General features: G+C 38.3%; 1 protein-coding gene across 2 annotated transcripts in view; it reads left to right on the top strand.

Moving 5' to 3' along the window:
* ascc3 (activating signal cointegrator 1 complex subunit 3) overlaps window positions 1-22743 on the top strand; it is a 204218-nt gene that overhangs the window by 64118 nt on the left and 117357 nt on the right. For both annotated transcript variants that reach the window (XM_051865221.1, XM_051865222.1), the window contains exons 9-10: window positions 16417-16620; window positions 17053-17193. In XM_051865221.1, coding sequence (XP_051721181.1) covers window positions 16417-16620; window positions 17053-17193 — 345 coding nt within the window. The remainder of the gene's footprint in view (window positions 1-16416; window positions 16621-17052; window positions 17194-22743) is intronic.

The following is a 22743-nucleotide window of genomic DNA, read 5'->3' as shown; positions in this document are numbered from 1 at the left end:
GCTCGCGCAATGCACAAGACTCCGGCGTTTCAGCGATGACTAATCTGAACACCTCTGATTGGCCATTGCAGTTGTAAGCTCAACAGAATCGTCCGTGATTGGTTAAACACGTAAAAAGTATAATGCAACATGAGCAGATGATCTATATTAAATGCCGCAATCGACACTTTTCATTTAATTTTCATTTTCACTTTATTACTAGATTTAGTTTAAATGTGCAGCTGCATTTTTGGCCAAGCCCTGGTTAATTTTTGACCAATGGCCAGGCTAAGCCTTCCCCAGCCTTACACACGCTCCGCCTATGGAGCTGTCAATTAAACAGCGCAAGTTTATCAGTGACTGAGTTCTGGACTCGCACCGAAACTCCCGCTTTATTCAACAAATCTCTTAGTTATATCGCATTTGCACTGTTAGTTATGATGAAAGCATTCATTAGTGTGCAGAAATTGAGTTTCAATGACGAGATCACTGCTTTCATGCTCTCAACAACATGTCTGTGATCGGCTACAATGTTCATCACTGCAACCTTTCATGCCACCATCTAAATGCCATAAATCTAAATGTAATGCAGCACTTATCACGATTAGTAAACCTTGAGAGCTGTAATAGTAAAAATGTGCTAAAAGAGAGAGTAATACTTATCCATTTCATATCACAAAGATGTCAGCCAATCACAGCAGTGGGCGTTTACACTGAAGTCTCACAGCAGACACGCCCCTTAAAACAGAGCGTTCAAATCAGAGGACTAAAATCAGGCTAGGAAAAATGCCTTTTGTTTCTAAATTATGACAATTTTGATGTAAAAATCATACTAACATTATAAGTGCAACCCAGGAAACATAAAACAATAAAACAATGTAGTTCATGACCCCTTTAAAAGAAATTCAAGTGTAATCAACCGATTATTGCTGGTTGTAGTGCCACTGTGTTTTTTTTTGGCGGGGGAACGGCGAAACTCAGACTGCCATCCCACGTTTCCACTGATACTGAAAGATGTCGTCACTGACTCATAACATGCCCATAAACAAACAAACATCAAAAGAAATTAGATTCAGTACCTTTACTCGTGTTTCCATTATGTGAAATGGCCAATGTGACACACATCACTGTTTGTAATTCTGTCATGCTGAGAATCGATCACTCTGAAGAGGATGCAGAAAGCCTGCGCTCTGTAATGTTGCCCCAGGTTGTTACGTCAGAGTGCAGAGGGGTGCAGTGAGACTCTTCCAGCCACTTACTCAGCAAAACTACCCAGCACTGGAGAAATAACCCAAAAATGACCAAATAGGCTCAACCCCATCTTTGGGTAGAAAAAGTTACCCAGCATTTTTAGAGTATCAAAATGTGAATTCTGTCATCATTTACTCACCTGCATGTTGTTCCAAACCTGCATGACTTTCTTTATTCTGTGGCACACTTTTTGTCCATACAATCAAAGTTAATGTTGTTTGTGCATTTTTAAGTTTGGCACATGAGGGTCAGTAAATGATGCACATTTTAAAACTGTTTATTTGTAGGTTTAAATAAAATACAAATTCCAGGTTTTCAGTGTGGCCTCAGACTCAAATTAATTCACCAAAAACAAAAATGCGATGCACAAAATCACAATGTTCCACCATCTGCTTTTTGTGGCAGGTGCAGTTTCACAGAGCGATGGAGAATGACTCATCTGGAGTGACACTGTGACCTTGTCTGTTTTGTCACAAATATGCTAGGAAAAACAACCAAACATTAGCATGAGGACAAAAATATTTGTAGATATTTTTTAATAATAACAATAATAAAAAAAATACTTTTCCTCTTCTGAACACATTGTTTGGAATATAATAGAATATACTGTAGATCATCTGGATCCACTGAAGTGCTTGTAATCATCACAGACAGATGCATCTTTTCTGTATTCAGGCATTAATGTTTGTCCTCCTACTTGTTTCCAAGTCCACTAAATGGCCTGCAGGTGTTTTTGTGTGTGTGTCTGAACGACATACACTCCGGTGGAAGAGCAGACGCTTGAAGCTGCGGCTTTTAGTGGCTGCCACTGGTGTCAAACATAATAACTGCTCTGAGGGAGCGTTTAAAAGCAGGGGGGGTCAAACTACTGCCCTAATGGAGACAAAAATACGCTTGACTTGCCCGCTGTCGCCCACTTGAAGAAACCCAAGCAGCGGTTGAAAAATGAAAGCAGGAGAAATGTCCCGTTTCCGTTGTTATCGCGGCACAAGATCTCAGATCATCGCTCATTTCATGTGTCGCTAACGCAGAGGACGTGATCTGGAGTCGTCCTGCGGCTCAGAGGGATTGTGTTTGTGTGTTTTGGTTAAAGTAAAGCCAGCAGAATATCTGTCTCTCCTCCATAAGAGGGTAAATATAAGAATGGACAGCACAGATTTATTTTCTGGCCCCCGTGGGGCTCATTTCCAGCCTTGTGTTTTCCTCCCTTTCAGGAAACCATTAATTAAAGCGCCGAGCTTCACGGAGTAATCAATGATGCACCTTTCGTCCTAAATTTGGCTTTGTGGACAATATTCTTTCTGCCTTTTCTTTCTTTCTTTGTTTTTTTTTTTTTTTTTTTTTTCCTTTAAAAGACTACAGAACTATACATCACAGGTAAAGCAAACATCAAGTACAGTTTCACACGAGTTTCATCATAATCTCCTAGTCTTTCGGGTTTGTTTTTGTGGCGCTCGAACGGATCACTCTTCCCGTCTGGAGCGAGCGACAGAGATTGATATAAGCGGTGTGAATTAGTAGGAGAAGAGAAGTGCCTCTATTCATTAACTAAAGCCTCCGCAACTCAGAAACAAAGTGCTTCCCTTTTATAAAACGGCGGCGCAAAACGGCTAATACATCTTTATGTGCTATTAGGGTCTTTTGAGCGGCAGGCCTGGAAGCCTGTCTGTTTTTTTCTTTTTCTTTTTTTTTTTTTTTTTTTTTTTTAAGTGCTGCGCGATTGTCATTTATTGAAAGCCATAATGGGCAACAGGGACACGGCCGCTCAACGTGCCTTTAATAGCTGTGTGAAACATTAAAAGTGGGGAATTTATTAGGAAGCCTTTTAACTAATGAATCTCAAGCGCTGCTGTACTCGCACGGTAAAAGCCTTTCTAATTTCTGTGAAGAAATATACGAGAGAGAGAGAGCTGCCTCTGCAATGACTGAAAACAAAACAACACACACGCTTCTGTACATCAGCACAGTCTTGTGGAAATCAAGTGATGAACATGCAAAGTGTCGATTCATAGCGATGATGGTAATGCTTTTATTGGTAGAAACGATACAAACGTTTGTTTATCGGGGCATGTGATGTGGCTTATAGCAGTCCCTGTTTCACCTTTAAATTGTTCAACAAATTTATATGGTTTTTATAAATCAACATAATTTAAAGTTGCACTATATGCAAAATATGTTTTTAGAAATTATTATTACAGTATCATGTATTCTGCATTATATATTCTATATTATAAATTAAATACCGTATATTTTCAGTTCAGTTCAATAGGATACATAGGATACGAGATGTGGTATTATCACAAAACGTAGATCATACTATGGCAAATACTGCAATGCTTCTTATATCTTGTGCTTCATAAAGCATTGCTATTCTAACCTTGAGTGTGTAATGATTTATTCTTTTTCATTTGACTGCAGTACATTTTTTATGATAGGTGACTTTTGAGTGACATTGCTTGCAAATTGCATGTTTTATCTCCAGCTTGTTCTTCCCAGTAATGCTGTAAAACCCAAAATGAACACAGATGCTCTTTTTGAATATGAAAAAAAAAAAAAAAACATCTTAAATTTGTGCAGCTGTGCTGTCGTTTACTTCATCATATTCATACGTCTGCTCTCAGATGAGAGTAATAATGAACTATGCATTTGTAATGAATATCCAGTGTCAAAGGCTTGAAACAGAAAATAATAACTAGATTTGCATTTCCTGAAGGAAACAGCAGTGTTTGCAAAGAAGCAAAAAATAATAAGGTGACAGTTTAGGTGTAGTAAGTGTTGATGATAGTCCAGTCTTTTACATGACATTTATGACATCATGATATTATTTTAATGTTTTCTTGCAAATAAATTATATTATATTATATTATATGTATTACATTGTAACCTTACTGTGAACAATAGTAGTAGGGGTCTAACGATACACTCATGTCAAGATACGATACTGAACTTGATACTATTGCAATATTTTAAGTCAAAATAAAGACGTTTTTTATTATTATTACTTTGTTATTAGTAAAATATCATTATTATTATTTATTATTAATATTATTTTATTATCAGGAAACTCCGTAAATGTTCATTTTTTTCCTCACACAGTACTCGTGCTTTCAATGCAGGCATTCGTTGGATCTCTTACACGCACAGACTCTCCCGGTGCTCGCTATGTCCCGCCTCTCCAGCTATTAATACACTATACTTGTAAGAATAAACCATCTAGAACGCTTTGAATAATCATACTACTAAAACTAAATGTGATATGGTGATTTAAATGATGTTTGCGTTCTCTCTTTGAGGAGTTTGGCTTCAGATGATCAATGCAATCAATCACAGTTCTAATCGCAAGAAAGCGTGACTATTCCCAAACTGTAAATGGTTAGTTCATCCAAAAATTCTGCATTTACTCACTCTCATGTTGTTTTCGTGCATCACGCAAGCATGTGCATGTCCGTGTTTACTACAGTATGCACGTTGTTGTAATACTATTCATCATATAAAGCCATCATGTCTCTTCAGAAGACTTGGATTTGGATTAGACCACTCCATTAATTATTTTTACGATGTCTTTATGATTTTTTTTTTTTATCTTTTAAGTTTTAGAGGAATGGACTTTAAATGGAGGGACAGAAATCTCTCAGGTTTCATAAAAAATATCATTTGTGTTTGGAAGTTAAACGAAAATGAAACAACATGAGGGTGAGTACATGATGACAGAATTTACATTTTTGGGTAAATTATGCCTTAAAAATACATCGATGCATCGCAAATCGAGAAATGATTTTAGATCGATTCTGATATTTTCTGTATGTATCACGATTCTCCCTCGAATCAATTCTGAGCTTATTTTTTAACAGCAGATGGCACTGTGTGCTTTAGAAGCAGCACATACTCTGCTTCCTTCCAATTCCTTACACACACCACTTGAACCTTCTATAAAATAATCATTCATAAAGTTTGAAAAGGTTGAAGTGAATTACAGGGGTGTTTGCAGTGGGCCGTTTACATTAATCTAGTGTCATAAAAGCATTCTGAGGTGAAAATACATGCTCAGACTCAGCCGAATGCACGAGCGCTCTTCTACATGAGCATTTGAGCATGCGGTTAAAAAAAAATAACCTAGAGCGCCATCTGCTGTTAAAAACTAAGCTCAGAATCGATTTGCGATGCATTTGGAAAATATCAGAAACGATCCATAAATCGTGATGCATCGATAGTATTGTCCCAGCCCTAAAATACAGTAGGCTAAGTCTTGAAAAAAAAAAAAAAAAAAAACAACTTTATATCGCGAATCATATAGTTTACATCAACAATGCATATCATCGCATTTTTATATCGCGATATCTCAATATAATGATGTCGTTATACCCCTAGTTAGTAGTGATTTTAGTCCCTGTGAAGTGGCTTGATGAGCGCAGATTTCCTCCATGTATCGAGGTTTTTCTGATTGAAGCATGAAGTTTGGGTGGGGAATATATGAGCTTTTTAAAAATAGTCAATAGCATGATGCTCTGATTCGCACTAAATTTGGCACACTTAATCTCAAGACTGATAACAAAAGGTTATCAAAAATAATTTAGATTTCTCAAATTTAGGGGGTGTTACAACTAAAACAGGGATATAGAGTCAAAGCTTTTATCAAGAAAGTTTTACACAACCTTGAGCTTTTTTAAAACCTGGTTGTTTGACTGCTTCACACAAAATTGGGTGTATCAAGATACTCCTGACAATGTGTTTCTTTTATTCATGTAATAATTGTGGACGTATAGGCTGACATATTTGGGTGTGTGGCCCATGATGACTGATTGGCAGTGTTATTTTAGTTTTGATTTTAGTTTTATTATCATTTTACTAATATTTTGAATTAGCTTTTTTTATATTTATATTTTTAATGTTAATTTTAGTTTAATTTTTAGTAATGTCGTTATGTGCTTTTATTAGGGTTTATATTGCTATTTAGGTCTAATTTATTTTTATTTCAGGTAGTTTTAGTTTTTATTTATTTCCAGTTAATAATTCTAGTGCTTCAACTTAAACTTATTTCAGTTTATTGCCAAGGGAACATTCTAATTTTCGTTTAGTTTGTTTTTCAACTAATATAATTAATTTATTTCAGCTTTATTTAAATTAACAGAATTTTTTTAATAGTTTTAGTTTAAGTTTAGTTTGTCCTTATTCTGAGAACATTGTCCAAACTTTACAAAACTTGGTACACATGGACATTATAAGGAAACATGCTGAATTTCATTCTTTTCTGATGATTGAGACTAACAGCAAATTCTAGATGATCAGCCATTTATTTGTTCATTTTAACTGCAAATAACAGATGAAGGCTGTAATTCTAAAGTTTTAAATTCAGTCATTTTCCATCAGTGCAGATGGTTAAATATTTCCTTACTTTTTGAAGTCAGCTGTCTCTTTCGGAACTAGCATGTATTTTTGTAATCTTCATCAAACCATCATTTACAATATCAGTAGAGATTCAAGTTTGATGACTTTGCAGTAACAACACACAATTTTAAAAAAATATATGGAAATTGTATCACTAACTCATCTACATGAGCTATTTCTGCTTGGACTGCGATTATTGTGTTTTGCAATTATTTTTTGAAGAAGCAATGCATTACAGATATCTTCAACGATGTGAGTCAGTTACTAGCGTGAATCAAATTATAAGCGTTCTCTTCATTAGCCGTGTGGAATAGTAAACATCTCTGCTCAGGAGTTTGCAGTCTGCTCATAGTACACACTGAAACAGAGAAACATCCCTGATTAATCCCCCATGATTCCTGGCATTAGAAATCACTTTTTAATGGGCGGAGCTTCAGGACCGTGAGCGGAGTGTAAATAATGTATAAATACAAGGGCAGTGCTTTCAGCTTGAAACATTTGGAAAAAACCTCCTGCATTTGCTCATGTCTGGACTTTTTAGACAATAGACCTCTCATTTTTCTCATCCTTTTTTCTTATCCTCCATCTTTGTTTCTCTTTACCTGTTCCAGCAGGTCTGCTCAAGAGAAATAAATGGCCCTCCTGTTTGTTGGTGCTGCACCTGTCATTTATCAGATACTTTTGCTCGTAGGTGTGCGAGTTCTAAACGTGCTGGAGTTTAGTGTGTGTGTGTGTGTGTGTGTGTGTGTGTGTGTGTGCATGTGCGTGTGTGTGTTGGTGTTTGTATCTCTGGAGCGGGTAATTTAGTGCCGTGTGGGCTCGAGGCGGGCAGATAAGCTGTTTGCTAAAACTAACAATTAAAACTTGATCATGCTGTCAGTTCAAATGGAATGAAATGGAACCAAAAAGTAATTAAAAGGATAGCGTGCAAATGACAATTATATCTTTTAGCTTTCTATTAGCAGCGCTGTGAATTTAATTATTGCAGCAGCTTCGACACAAATGTGCACGCGTAAACGCAGACTTTAGGATAAGCGAGCAGGCTGCCTTTCTACAGAGCCGTGTGCGTTTTTTTGCTCATAGCTTTTTAAAACCAGGACAGTCAAGAAATCCATGCGAGACGGTGCAGGTATTTAGATGTTGCGGTGAAATGATTGCTGCGGGCTATGTTGGTCCAATTAGTGTGTTTAAAGTCACGGGTGAGTTTCTGCTGTGTTCCCAGCTCACCCAGTCAGCACATATGGCCGAGGGCCCTTCATCCACAGAGTTAATTAGACTGTCAGGATCCATCGGCCTCACCGTGGACTCCCTCCTCCCCCCGCATACAGGTGGTCAGATCTCCGGCTGCCCACAGTTTTAGAGCTGTTACTTACCATCATGCACTCGCCATATGTCCTGCAAAGACAACTTTCAACCACTTGATTATATCATCATAATATCTGCAGATATATTTAGTGTGCCTAAAGAAATGTGCTTTTGTTCTCTGCACTGGAGAGAAGGAAACGTGGTCAAGTGAATGCTGGCTCCCCACTGATAATGGTTTCGCTCGCCGGCAGTGCGAAGAAACGCTGCGAAACCGCCGAACTGAAAGTGTTAAGGGTGCTCTGGGCACAGACTGCGAGCATCTTGAGCACTAGTTCGTGTAGGAGTAGAGCGAATCGCTGTCCTGGAAACCATGCCATTGCCACAGTATGTGCGATTGGTACATTTTGATGGGAAGAGTACAAAAATAAAGTATACTGGAGGGGTCATAAAAAGTGTGATGTACTATGAACACATATAATAACTTTTAGAACTGTAAACTTCCTCAACTATTGGAAAAGCAAAAGCAAAAATGGATTTCTGATGTCAGGAAGTTAAGGATGTATGACCCACCAACATTTACAATGTCATTTTGTATTGACTATTTGGTGTGGACATTTGGATTTCAGGTAACGAAGAAGTAGGATAGATACTGTTATTCCCAAATGCTAGAACAACTAACAAGAGTTAAGTCTGTCAAACCTTATGCTGTTCCTGGCTGTAAGTACCATCCTTCTGAAAAATCCCACCATTAGAAACAACTGATTGAAAAACAGCCTGAGAAGGTAAAAAAGGTCACACTGAACCTCCTAAATGACTAATTTGGAAAGATCTACATTGGCTACACACAAAATCACACTCCTCATATAATGTGCATGGGAGACTCGACACACAATTGATTTCATTTAGCATGTTGCTATGTTAGCATGTTACTAAGGCACCTGTTTTCAATGATGCGATCACAAATGGTCAGCCGAGATGTGCACTGTTTCCACTTGGTACTAAAATGCATTTCAAATGCGTCTCCTGTAACCACTTCTGTTTAGATTTCTGTTTAGACACTCCCGCCTTCATTCGTCACACTCTACATCACTTTCGCGGCAGTGCCGAATGCGTTGCTTAGATAACATTGACTGAACATAACGTTCAAATGCGTTATTATTAGAGGTCGACCGATTTTGCTGATTCATCTGCACCGATAACCAATTTCTGGAGCTAGTGGTTATCGCAATAATCCACATCGGTTGCATCCATTGCAGGATCTGCTGAAAAGACTCCTTTGTCAATAAACAGTACAAGAGTGGCCTCTATAGGAGAAATAAAAACTATCACGCCTCATGGTGTTTCAGTTTCAGTTTTTGTGATGCGCTCCAGTTCACGGAGAATGAGACCGCAGAAAGTGCATCCTGTTTGTTTTCTTTGTTACAAAGCACCTCTAGTTAGTGTACACAAATACATTTTCTAATTATGCATTACTCTTATCTGTATGAACAAAAATGACGGTTCTTTTTAAGTTCTTTCCAGTGTTAACAGGAAAAGATGCAAGTGATCGCACTGACGCCTCCATGTTAAGTTAAACGTGTCATGCAGTAAGCGCACTACTAATTTATCTTCCACACTCCACACAAATGCTTAAATATGCACCTATAAACCACACACTGATCTAGGTTAACGTTAGACTGAGCAGCCATGCAAAGCGCCTACTATTTAAACCGCTGTTTACACATCACAACTACGCCTGACTAGAATCACCCTCAGTGATTCAGTTCTGGAACCAGGCCCGGTCTGTTGATATTTATAGATGGCCAGAGAGTCAGTGCCATTAACTAAGATTAATAAATGCTGTAGAAGTATCGGCAGGTACTGCCCAACTTAATTATTGGTATCTGTAAAATCCAATATCGGTCAACCTCTAGTTATTATGTTTTATGTAAACAGATGGAGAGCAGGTGGTCTTTTGTTGTTCTTCGGACACATATGACAAAATGAGCATCTACATTACGAAAGCGATCCAGGTTGAATGCGCTTTCAAAAGTGGTCAAGCTCAAAACATTTTAGACACCATTTACACCTATGTTTAGAGTCATCCATTCAAGATAGGCTCACCGAAAACATACTAATTCCAGATGTCAATAGGGCCTAAGATAACACGATACACAGTGGAAAAATACATAGCGTACCAAAACATTTGGGTACCACAGTCAATTTTATTTAAGTTGCACTATATTTATTGTTAATTTAAACTATTAAATGGAATTATTTTATATGCAACACTCTACTCCGCTGTCTTGGAATAATGTTTTCACTGAGCTCTTTGCAATGGACTTTGGGATTGACATCTCTGTGAAGCAAGTTTTGGAAACGACCTGAAAATTGTAATGTTTTAAATTTAGAATAATCTATAACATATATATATATATATATATATATATATATATATATATATATATATATATATAATTATTATTTTATTTTTTGTTGGAACAAGGACTGTCCTGTCCCGAGTGGTGCACATGGCTTTTGCCTGAATGGACACCTTGGCAAGCAAGCCAGTGCTCGACCAATGGGACACAAGTCCATTCGCTGTTTTTGGGATTGACTTTACAGTCAACACAAATTCAAAATTGACCCTTTTTTTGCAACTTTCTAGTGTTCTTGAGTATGATTCATCAGTGCACCATATGGGGGAAAAAAACAAAAAAAAAACAGCCTTTCTAGTCTTAGACAGAGTGGAGTAAAGCTGAGATAGTGCTTTCAGGTGCAAATGATTTCAGACACTTAAAGTTCTGAATGGGAGCCTGGTCTGATGGTGTTAGATTTACCCCCGAGCCTGAAACTGAACGAGCTGAAATGGGCAGCCAGTGTGGCAATCACTCCACTCACACACTGTGATGAAAAGTCCCGTTTACTGCCGCTATTTCTGCAGCCAGTAAAGAGAGATTAAAAACCCTCTTTTGACGTACAGCCGACTGCGAGTTTGCCAGACTTGTTTTAAAACGTGTCGTACACTGTATGGGTTGGCTGATGGATTACCTCAGGGCTACATTACCGTGCGGAGTGTACAATAGCACATGGGGGACCACCCTGACCCACATCACGATTTCATGTAGTTTGACGAGCATTCATCAAAACACTGAGTGCGCTTCAAAGGAAAATAACCAAATGCGAGACATTTTCTGAGATCATTAAGTAATGACAACTCCATATTTGCTACATGTATGCATTACTTCGAGGTGAATGTTGGGGCACGCATACATTTGCATTCATTTGCATGTTTAAGGTGTGCGGGGACACTGGCAGTCCTTTACAGACAAAGCTGATAAATCAAAATGAAGGGGGCTCTTAAAACAAGTGCAGCAGTTTGGTAACCGTGGTGATACAACCGTTCAGTTGGATAGGAAGAGAGCTCCTAATTACCTATGAATATTTATAAGTTGGTCCTCTGAAGACCCACCCTGGGAATATGATGGGTCGGACCAGCTGAGTCTGATGCTGCCATCCTGACGGGAGGCGTAGAGGGATGCACCTTCTCCTCACGTTTTTATTTTAGAGAACCCGTGGCACTCAGCAGAAGGTGAAGTTATATGGAAACACCTACCTCCAATGAAGCGCTAACAGCTTTATGGAAGCTTTTTTTGTAATTGGCTCCAATTGGGCTATTAAAGCTGATGAAGTTGATCTCCGTTTTAAAACCTAGTGTGAGCTCCTTGCCTGTCTACTGCCTACTTAGGCAGCTTCCTTTCAAGGCAGGAACTGAAATGGAACCTTGTAATTGGCTGATTTATATATTCTACGTTAGGGGTGGCACAGACTAATCGACTAGTCAGGCTTAAAATGCTCTGCCATGACACTTTAAAGGGGTCATGAACTGCATTAGTTTCTTGGGGTGCACTCATAATGTTACTATGATTTTTTTACATCAAAAATTATCATAATTTAGAAATAAAAGGCATTTTTGCTACCCTGATTTTAGTCCTCTGATTTGAATGCTCTGTTTTAAGGGGCGTGTCTGCTGTGAGACTTCAGTGTAAATGCCCACTGCTGTCATTGGCTGACATCCTTGCATATGAAAATAGCATTACACGTGGAACTCTCGAAAAGTTTTAGCACGTTTTTACTATTACTGTTCTCAAGGTTTACTAATCGTGAACAGTGTTGAATATAGCATTATGTTTAGATGGTGGTATGAAAGGTTGCAGTGATGAACATTTAGCCGATCACAGACATGTTGAGCGCATGAATGCAGTGATCTCATCATTGTAACTCGATTTCTGCACACTAACGAATGCTTTCATCATAACTAACACTGCAAACACAATCATGTAAATTAGAGATTTGTTGATTCTAATGGGAGTTTAGAGAACTCAGTCACTGATAACTTTGCACTGTTTGATTGACAGCTACAGCGCGAGCTGTTTGATTGACAGCTCCAGCGATTGTAAAGGGAGCGTTCTTTTATCACTTTCTATATATAATTTATTCAGTTTAAATAGCAGATTATTTTCATCCTACTAAGAGAAACAATATGAAGTTGGCCATTTAGTCACTGGTTTGATTTACTGACAATAAATGATTTTGAGACAAAGAACATCTGACTGTACATGAATCATTACATATCAGAAATCACTGGAGATTTTGTTTAGACATGTACACATCATCTGTACATATCAATTGATCTGCAACTAAGCAATAGTGACACAGTAAAAACTTTTTTACTCACATAAGTGTGTTGCACCGTTCCTGTCGGATCCAATATAGAAGGCACAGCATTGTTTTTAACTTCAGGCTCTCTGCAAATCCAGTTCAGCTGCTGTGTTTTTCCACAACATTTTGCACTCTTCAAAGACAAGTCTATCACTTAGTTGCTCAATCAAGTGTTAGCGTCACGTCTACTACTTGCGTGAATCAGTGGTAATGTAGAAATAGGTGTTGATCATCTTCAGAGGCGGTCTTTCACCTATAATAAATAGGCACATTCCACAACCAGTCGTAATCTGGGCTTGGTTTAAATAAAAGCTGTTTTTGGACTAACAAGGAAGCTTTCTGTTCTGAAACTTACAGGATATTCTTGTAGTATGATGACCTGTAATATGTCAAAAGCTCAAGGAAAACTTAATTTCTCAATTCATGAATCCCTTTTAAGCTTGACGTTGACTAGTCGCTGATCATGGCCTATAGAGGGCGCAACAGGAAAAAATCCACATTTGTGCTCTGTATCCAACAGTTAAAATGACAAATAAATGCATACTCTGAGAGCGCTCCACAAGATATGTTTGATTGTACCATCCGTATGCTCAATATTGATCTGATGAATGCACGTTTTAAACAGCTTATTGTACACGTAAGTTAATCGCCATTCTAAACTAATGCGCTGTTACATTGTAACACACACAGACAGTAGTACACACATCACGTGTAGATAATGCACACACAGAAACATTCAGTAGTGCAGAAATGTATTGTCAACACTGAAAAATTCTAGCATATATTTCTTCGTAACTAAAACCCAAAATATTAGTAGAGAGACGCTGCCAGGTAGAATTAATTCACACGCAATCGCTCTCTTACTAATGCATTCATATAAAATGTAACCTTTACTGTGCTAATTTATCTGTATCTGATTGAGAACGAGCAGAAATCTGTGAGAAATATAACGACCCAAAGACAAAAGAACTGATAGAAATAAGCTGTTATGTAGGAGCAATAGCCTTGTGGGCAGCACTGTCATATGCCATAGTTGTGCACAAGGCAACCAGCGTTTAAGTCTCAGCTCGAGGTTCAGGCTTATTTGTTCATTAATGACGTCATCAGTGACTAGTCGACGTCTAATAACTTAAATGTCGACTTTGTTTAACCTGTATTCTATGTAGGTAGCAACTCTACACGGCACAGTTACAATATTTTTTTTTTTTCTCACTGAGATATTCGCAATGTATTCAGAGATTGCTGTTTCTATAAAAAATACATTTGATGCTTCCTTAGTATTGGGTCACAAAAAGGTATCTTAAGACAGGTTCACACTGTACGATTTTGGGCACGATTTGGATGCCTACGACAAATTTTGTGGATCCTAGTCAAATCATTTTGATAATTAGTTTGACATGTTCACTGACAGCCGATTAATCACCATTGTGATCAAATATTACCTCAGACGAAATTCTGGCAGTGTCAGAAGATTTGACGACAACCATCAAATCAAAAAGCAATAGGAGCGTCGAACCCGGTGATGCAATTAGTGAGACAACAACAAACCACTTCTTGCTCTACTCACATCGTCTTTTTTTTTCCAGGTTTCTTTTCAAGAGAAGCCAAGTTAATGCTAGAGATTGTTTTTGTTTGCGTCCATTTTTAACTTTTTTTTTTTAACTGCCGTACAGTCTGACATTAATAACTGAGATTATGTGTGACATGCATCATGTCTTCAGGTAATGCTGCCATCAGTAGCCAAAATCTTGCCAATGCCTAACACCGTAATATTTAAGTTATATTAGCTAATAGAAAGTATCGATATATTTAAAAAAAAAAAAAAAAAGTAGTGGATTGCACCTAATTTCATCAAGATTTTTTTGTGGGTAAACTTGACCTTCAAACCTCCATGTCCTGATCTAAAAGTTTTTTTTTTTTTTTTTTTTTTTTTAATGTATTTTAGTTCATTCTCGATGGATAAAATCTAGCCCTACATTTCTTGAATATCCTGTTTTACCTGGAAATGTGTCACATTTCAAAAGTAAAATGGTTTAAAAATGATGTGCTAAAAGGCTTACTCTTGAATATCTCCTTAGTCATCTCCACAACAAAAATTCCTATTGCTTTTTTTAGACTGATGGGTACTTGACCGCTGTGAATTTAAGGTCACAGAGGAGGTGCTCTTGAACCTTAAGGTCAAGATGAAACAGAAATAGCAACAGATCTTTTCTTCCCTATTGTGACATACAGTCCTAGTGTAACAGATTATTGGAAAAGTTAAAATGTAGAGTGGGGGCTTGGTTCTACACATCGGTTTTTGATTGGATGTTGAGATGTGGACGTTGCACTCTAAAGTGGAGGTAGATGAACGTGAGCTTGCAGTGGCAAGGTTTAAGCGCGCTAATGATTGGAGAAATTTGGCATAAGTCACCAGAGAGTAGTCTGTGGTTTTCACCGGAAGATCCATTTATCACATTTTGATTAAACATTGCAAGGTCAAAATAATGAATACGGATGAATTGTTTAAAATGAAATGGATGAATTGTTCACAATAAGATCTATAATGCATTTACAAAATAGATAGATACATTTGTATAGAATAGGTGACTTTTCATTTTATGCCAGTTTTAAAATGGCATACAGGACACCTTTATTCATGCAGACGTCATAGACGCGCACATACAAAGACAAGTCCTCAAGACAACAACTTCAGAACCACTGCAGAACATTCCACGGCTTTTCTGTCCACCTATCAAATGATCCTTATGCAGTCACATCTTCAGTGCTGTGCTTTCAAGCGTCTTTCAGCTATTAATAATCCCTTCCGTTTGGCTTTTCAGTCTTGATTTTAAATCAGATCAGAGCCCTATAATAACTCTCTCAGCCTAATTGTTTTTCTTTTAATTTAAAGCGTGCCAGAGCAGAACGGTAAAGGAGAGACCGATAGCATTGTTAATGAATCCTGATCCCCTGATCCAAGACACCGACGCAGGAATGAGGGATGCTGAAAGCCGGAGACGTCAGACAGAAAGAGTCAAATAATTAGAACAGTTTCTAGATTTGTTTTACTCAATGTGCTTTGATTAGATTTTTGTAGGTTCCTGTCTTCTTTTTGATCTAATAAATTCCAAACTTTCTGCTCTTCTTTAACGATGGTGGTAGTGAAAATAGCTGTACTCAGCAGTAGTGCTAAAGTACACGCTGGCTTTTCATCTCTTATCAGAATTCTGTGGAGATGGATGGCTGTCAACCCCAGTGTGATGTCACTGCAGAGCTGGACAGAGTGGGCGGATTGATTGACAGCTCCTGACACTGCTCAGAGTTTCCCTCTCCATAGTCCTGGTGGCCTTTTGCAAGGTTTTAATGTTTGAGCTCTCGAGCCCTCTGTACACGCTCAGCCATTCATAAAGGCGTTGAAGTCCCAACAGTCACTCATTGAAAAGCACTTGATCTGACAGCATCAGTATAAAGTATCATTTTCGGTCAGCACTGCTTTAGGTTCAGTATCCTTTGACTCTGGCTTTCAGTGATTGATTAGTTTAGGTAAAGTCACTGATGACTGCCTTGTGGGAGACCGGAGTTGCTCATTAGCTGTGCATTAAAGTGGCTTCATTAAGTTTTGGCTCCTGGTGCCCTGTCTCTCTGACCATATGTGTCTCCACCACACATGTTGCCACGCCACATCTGCTACACATACACTCACCATCTTCAACCTCTTGCATGCTACATTGAACAGGTTCATGGTGTTTTGAGATCTCAAGACAGAGATCTTGTTGTCAACGGACCATTGAAATTTTTCTTGCGTGTTTGCAGATTGGCCAGTTGGTGTTCAAGGGCATGAAAAGGTTAAACAGAATCCAGTCTATAGTGTTCGAGACAGCTTACAACACCAATGAAAACCTGCTCATCTGCGCACCCACCGGTGCTGGCAAAACCAACATCGCCATGCTCACCGTCCTCCACGAGATCCGTCAGCACCTGCAGCCTGGGGGAGTCATCCGCAAGGACCAGTTTAAGGTAAACACACACTCGCAGAGACAATATTGTTGAGTGAGCTGTTGGCTTTCTGGCAGCCAATAACTCATTTCCGCATCAGTCCTTATGCCTCACGTACGGCACAACCTGATTGGATGCGTTTGTTTAGTTTATGTCAAGCAAGGATAGACTTGAGCATTAAATATGTGTCAAGAAGTTCTACCATAGTTTGGAGATGTAAACGGATGCATTGTCTCGTGAAGCGCATTTTCACACGTGTGCATGTCAGCTTCAACGATGATAGACAGTCGTCATACATCACCATTAAACTCTTACTTTAAGCAGCCAGCTTCATATTTCTTTGTAAATTGTTATTTGTACTGGTTGCCAGGGAACAAATGGTACTGTGCTGTTTTCTCATTTATCATGAGCTTGTCCTGTCTCTCTCCCTGTCTCTCTTTCCTGCCTCTATAGATTGTATACGTAGCTCCTATGAAGGCCCTGGCTGCTGAGATGACTAATTACTTCAGTAAGCGATTGGAGCCTCTGGGCATCGTTGTCAAGGAGCTGACGGGAGACATGCAGCTGACCAAAGGAGAAATCCTCCGCACTCAGGTAACAAATACAAACGGATACACCTTTGGCTATAATAATATTGGACATTGTCTGGTGGCAGCTAGACTTTGTTCGCTTCACTGGACTTGTACTTGGCTAATCCCAACCCCGACTCATCAGTGGCTTCATCTGTTGTCTGATGCTTGGGGATGGTCATACATCATGATGCCATGAAACTCGATTTCCTGATAAAAGGCTGGTGTAAAGATGTTGAGGGTGGTGTAATGTTGGTGTTAAAGATCTCAAGTGGTAGCAGAAAGGTGGTAGGGTTAAAGGGGTCCTATTATGCTTTTTCTTCAGGGTGTAATGTTGCTGTTTGAGCATGAAAAAGCTCTGCAAAGTTCAAAGCACAAAATCCCTCCAGCGGGAGTTCTTCTCTATATCAGTGTCAGTGTTTCTCAACTCCCCGAAATGCCTCCATTGTAGTCTTGAGTTTTCTTCCGGGAATGAGCATGTCACAATATTCCTCATTTAAATAAATAAATTGACAATGACAAAATCTCCATACCATTGTCCTAAAATAAATTACAAATTGCTCTGAAAATAGGTGTATATCCAATCCTGCTTGATGGAGTCCATGAGGCCGTGGTCTTATAAAGCACTTGTCTTGTCTCACCAATCAATATTATTGTACAATGAAGACACATCTATTTGCAATGCTGCAGCGCACACAGTTCCGGGCCAACAGTTTCAGGACAGAAGTGTGTATACTTGACAAGTGGTGAAGAACACAGAATATAAGCAGTAATACGCTGGTCCTTACCCTTATACAAGCTCCTAAGGACTGCAAACTGATAATTTAAGTATATTGAGCAGCAGGGCTTGACATTAACACCCGCCAACCCGCCATATGTGGGTGTATTTCAGCAGTGATGTCTAACACAATCACTCCTACTAGACACTTTGGTGGGTTGAAATATACATGTTTCAATTGTAGTCTTTTAAAAAGGCATCTGAAATAATTGACTAAACTAGTGTTGTCATATATATAGATTTTTCGATACATATCGATACTGAAATATCTGAAACGCTTCCAATACTCATTTTCCGCAGAATAGACACATGATACCAGCTGCTCTTTCTCTCTCTCATCTCTCTGACAGCAAGTTACACACAAACCCTCCTCCCCTCACTCACTCGTTTCATTTGCTCCGGATGAATATTGTTCCCACAGATTTTGTTCTCACACCCAAAGTGCGCCACATAAAGCCGCCTCTCAATACTAAATTGAGGTCTTTTTCACTGATTATTGCACTTAAACAGTCAAATACACATAAAATAATGTTCAAGTGCCGGTCTTTGTGAGTATTCATGTAAACACAGTCAGTTATGTTTGAAGTGAACGTAAAACAGTTGAGAAAGAAAATGCATGTGTAACAGTATAATGGATCCGTGCGTCAGGTCTTAAAGTGACAGCAGCATAATATACCTGCTGCCAAATTATGAGATAATATTAAAAATATCTATATGGCAGATTTCCCCATGGTATCAATGTCAAAATTGTGGCCAGTGAAAATGCTGAGTGGCTAGTAACTTTGGAAAACCACTGGCCACAGTGACTGGAGAGCAAAAGAGTTAATGTCAAGCCCTGTTGAAGAGTGATGTGATACTTTGCTTTGAAACACTGGTCATATAGATCAGTGTAATTATCAAATTGCAAGCAATTTAATTAAATAAATATATGTTTTCTGTTTCTGTTGTTGTTTTTCTGTCAAACTAAAAGTTTGATGATTTACCATTTGAAAATGAAGAAATTAAGACAGCTATATATAGTAGTATTGTTATCTTAACAACAGGCATATAACAACAAAAAAAAAAAAAAAAAAAAGAAATTTACTTTGGGGTGATGGAATTGGAAGTTCAAAAATGGTAATTTGTTTCCAGGTTTTAGGTGTAACTTTGCAAATGGTTGATATGCCCTCAATGTATTAGTTGGCTACAGTAGGTGAATTGAGCATGTTCTTACAATGGTGTTAAAGCACACATTTTCTGAAAATGTTTGCTTTAAGTTCAGTTGCACATTTTGTGCCATCATCACGTTTTTTCTCTCTGCCCAAAATCACACTTCCAGGAAGGAAACATCCAGGGTAATTTTAAGGGTGTGAATTGCTTAAATAGAGCGTGTACCTCATATCAAACAAGCCGGTGAGAGTTGTGAAAATTAAGTCCTCTTGACTTCTGCTGGCTGTATGAAAACCTTCACAGACATTTTGAACATTTGTTTATGTACACACTTAAAAAAGCCCTTCAAATTAGTTGTCGCTTCCTTCCATAACCACGATTTTTCACAATGTTGACTCTCTCTCACATTCCCTTCCCTGTAGATTCATGCAATAATGGATAGACGGAGACTTCTAAGAGCACTTAATTGTTAAACAAGAGTGAAGAGATGAAGAATAGATTTAGATGATTGTAGAGAACAGGAAAGAGGCATGGGTCAAGTGGTGTGAGAAGTGTAATATCAATGGCTTTATAAAGGGAAATGATCCTCGTTTTTTCCCTCAGGAAGCTTGCCTTCTTCTGACCATTACAATTGAGTGCCCTTGCTGTACTTCCCAAACAGCAGGGCAAACAAAGCAAAAATGGAGAGATATGAAGCGAGGAGACGTGTTGTAGAATAATAAGGCATCAACACACCTTCTCTCTGGCTGAAAGCAGTGCTTTACTGCCCCCTCAGCCCTGAGTCTTTAAGACAGTGGCAGGCTTGCACAACAGTTCTTTAAAAAATGACCATCTCCGCAGTGGTTAGCTGGGAGAATATCAAGTATCTTGCCTATTTTTGTAGCATTGGAGATGTCTCTGAGGTGTCTGGTAGACGCTGAGGCAGGAAAAACAAGTGGTCATTACCGGCAGACCTCACAGTTTGGCTCGTGGAGCTCAGAGGCACGGCGTCATTGCGCACGCCTGCTTTTTGGCTATGCACACTGTGTTTTAACCATTATTTTAGTTAATTGCACAAAATGGCATGGGAAACACACGGTGGTGTGTCCTGTCTTATCGAGACCCTCGAAGTGGTCATTAGATATTGATTGGTGGTTAACATCAGAGCTGTATCTTCCAGCACTGCCCAAAGTTAACAGCAGGTTACAACCTAACCATTCTATTATTTATTGTGCCTTTGTTTAAATCGTGGTGCATGTCCTATTCCTTATCTTTTTCTTTTGTTTTTCTCTTTCTCCTCATTTATACTCTTTCTCTCTCACCCATTCAGATACCCCAACATCTATATGTAGCCTAACATCGCCCAATATATGCATGCCTACCACTACCCCAATATACATATGCCTACCCTATCATCCACCAATACACACATGCATTCACTGAGATCACTCCGGTGCACACATACCGACCCCAACATCACCCCCTCCCAGTGCTTCTCTTAGAGAGCTTGTCATTTTCTGCTGCTTGGATCATAGCACTTTGTCTGTCGTCTTATTTTCTTGTTGCTATAGTAACCACTGTACAGTAAAATACCTAATACAGAGAACACACAGCTGTTCAAATAACCTTATTGAAGACTAAATTTGTGCTGTCAGAGGCGGTGCTGACATTTAAATAAGAGGGCATAGGTTATAAGATGGAAAAGACAGATATGCTGGCCCTGATAATTAAATTATATAGCAATCAAAATAAGTTTGATCATAAGTATAGTGAATTATTTAGAAGGGAAATAAAATGTTCTTAACTGCTGTAATGGTAGCTGAAATTATAGTTTTTTATTTTTTTTTTATTGTTTTTTTTTTTTTTTAAATTGTTCTTAAAAATAATTGGCCAAAGTACTTGCATTTCAGAGAATCCAAGTCTTAGCCCTCCCAGACGGTTTTGGGAGTAATGTAATATGCAAATTTAAGCTAATGAGGGAGGTGAAGGATATTTATTCTACAAGACTGGAGATGTGAGTAGATCCTCAGCAGAAATGGGAATGTCACGGAGAAACTTAACTGTTGCTGTATTCTGTCACAAATCAACAAATGGGACACTAAAATGTAGACTCTATATTGACATTATTTTCGATAACCATAGAAAGTTTTTCAATTCATCCCACGGGAGACCTGGGGAAAGACGTGAGTATTTAAGCGGAGAAACGAGATACCAATTGAAGTCTAGTAAAGTATTTTATGGGATATTGTTTAAATTGGGTGATGATCACAAGAGTGCAGTCTTGAAATAAGGTCTTGCCACAGCAGTTCTTGTCTTATCAGTGACTACATAAAATACACTGAGCATTACTGACTGAATATTTTACTGACAGATAAAATAGAGCACATCGGATTATTTACAATCCAGGCTGTCAAAGTGACAGGTAATTATTATTTGTAGTGCAACCTCTGGTCGAGATGCTCACATAAACAGAGTCATGTTTTGATAGCGGCGCAGTGTTTACACTTTTCAGGAAAATCAATCCACACATGGCTGTTGTCAGAAATTGTTTATTGTTTTTTCATATTAAACTTGGGTTGAAAAAACTATTTTAACATTGAAAATAATTACACACTTCAGATTATTTTTTGCGAATTTAGAAAGTGAGATGCACTACTCTTTTCCCATTGAGGTTCTTCTATGTGTATACACTTTAATTAGCACCTTAATGAGAGTGCATGCAGTGAAAGAATGCCTCTTTACACTGTCTGACACATTCTGTGTTGTAGGACACTTTGTTAAAGGCATAGTTCACTTAAAAATTAAAATTATCCCAAACTTTACTCACCCTCAAGCCATCCTAGGTGTATATGACTATCTTCTTTCAGATGAACACAATCAGAGATAAATTAAAATATATCCTGGCTCTTCCAAGCTTTATAATGGGAGTGAATGGGTGGTGAGATTTTGAAGCCCAAAAAAAGCATCCATCCATCATAAAAGTAATCCATACGGCTCCAGGGGGTTAATAAAGGCCTTCTGAAGCAAAACGTTGGATTTTTGTAAGAAAAATATCCATATTTGTAACTTTATAAACTATAATAACTGACTTCCAGGAATGGCCGTACACGAGTCTAGTTCCGGCGGAAGAGTGACCTCTGACCCGATGCATGACGTATTGACGAACACGGTAGCGCAGAGTATAGAGCAAAACAAAACACCGGTGTATGACCGTTGCCGGAAGCCAGTTATTTTAGTTTATAAAGTTTAAAATATGGATATTTTTCTTACAAGAAATCTTAGTTGTACCCCCCCCCCCCCCCCCCCCCAATTCACTACCATTATAAAGCTTAGAAGAGCCAGAATATGTTTTTTTTTAATATAACTCAGATTGCGTTTGTCTGAAAGAATAAAGTCATATACACCTAGGATGTTTTGAGGGTGAGTAAATCATGGGATAATTTTTATTTTGGGGCGAACTATCCCTTTAAGGGAGTTTTCTGGCAGGCCAGCTCATGACAATTTTAATTGCTGCAGAAGAAGAGAATTGCACTGTTGAGACTGATGACAAAGATCAAGGAATACATTCATGTGATTTCTTTTTTTTTTTTTTAGAATTTACATTTAGTGAATTAAAAAAAAAAAAAAAAAAAAAAAGTCTAGTACGAAGATACTACACAAGTGACTTTA

Source organism: Ctenopharyngodon idella, chromosome 16 (genome assembly GCF_019924925.1).
Source record: "Ctenopharyngodon idella isolate HZGC_01 chromosome 16, HZGC01, whole genome shotgun sequence".
NCBI lineage: Eukaryota > Metazoa > Chordata > Actinopteri > Cypriniformes > Xenocyprididae > Ctenopharyngodon > Ctenopharyngodon idella.
Note: the sequence above shows the minus strand (reverse complement) of the source record. Positions and strands in the feature narration are given on the sequence as shown.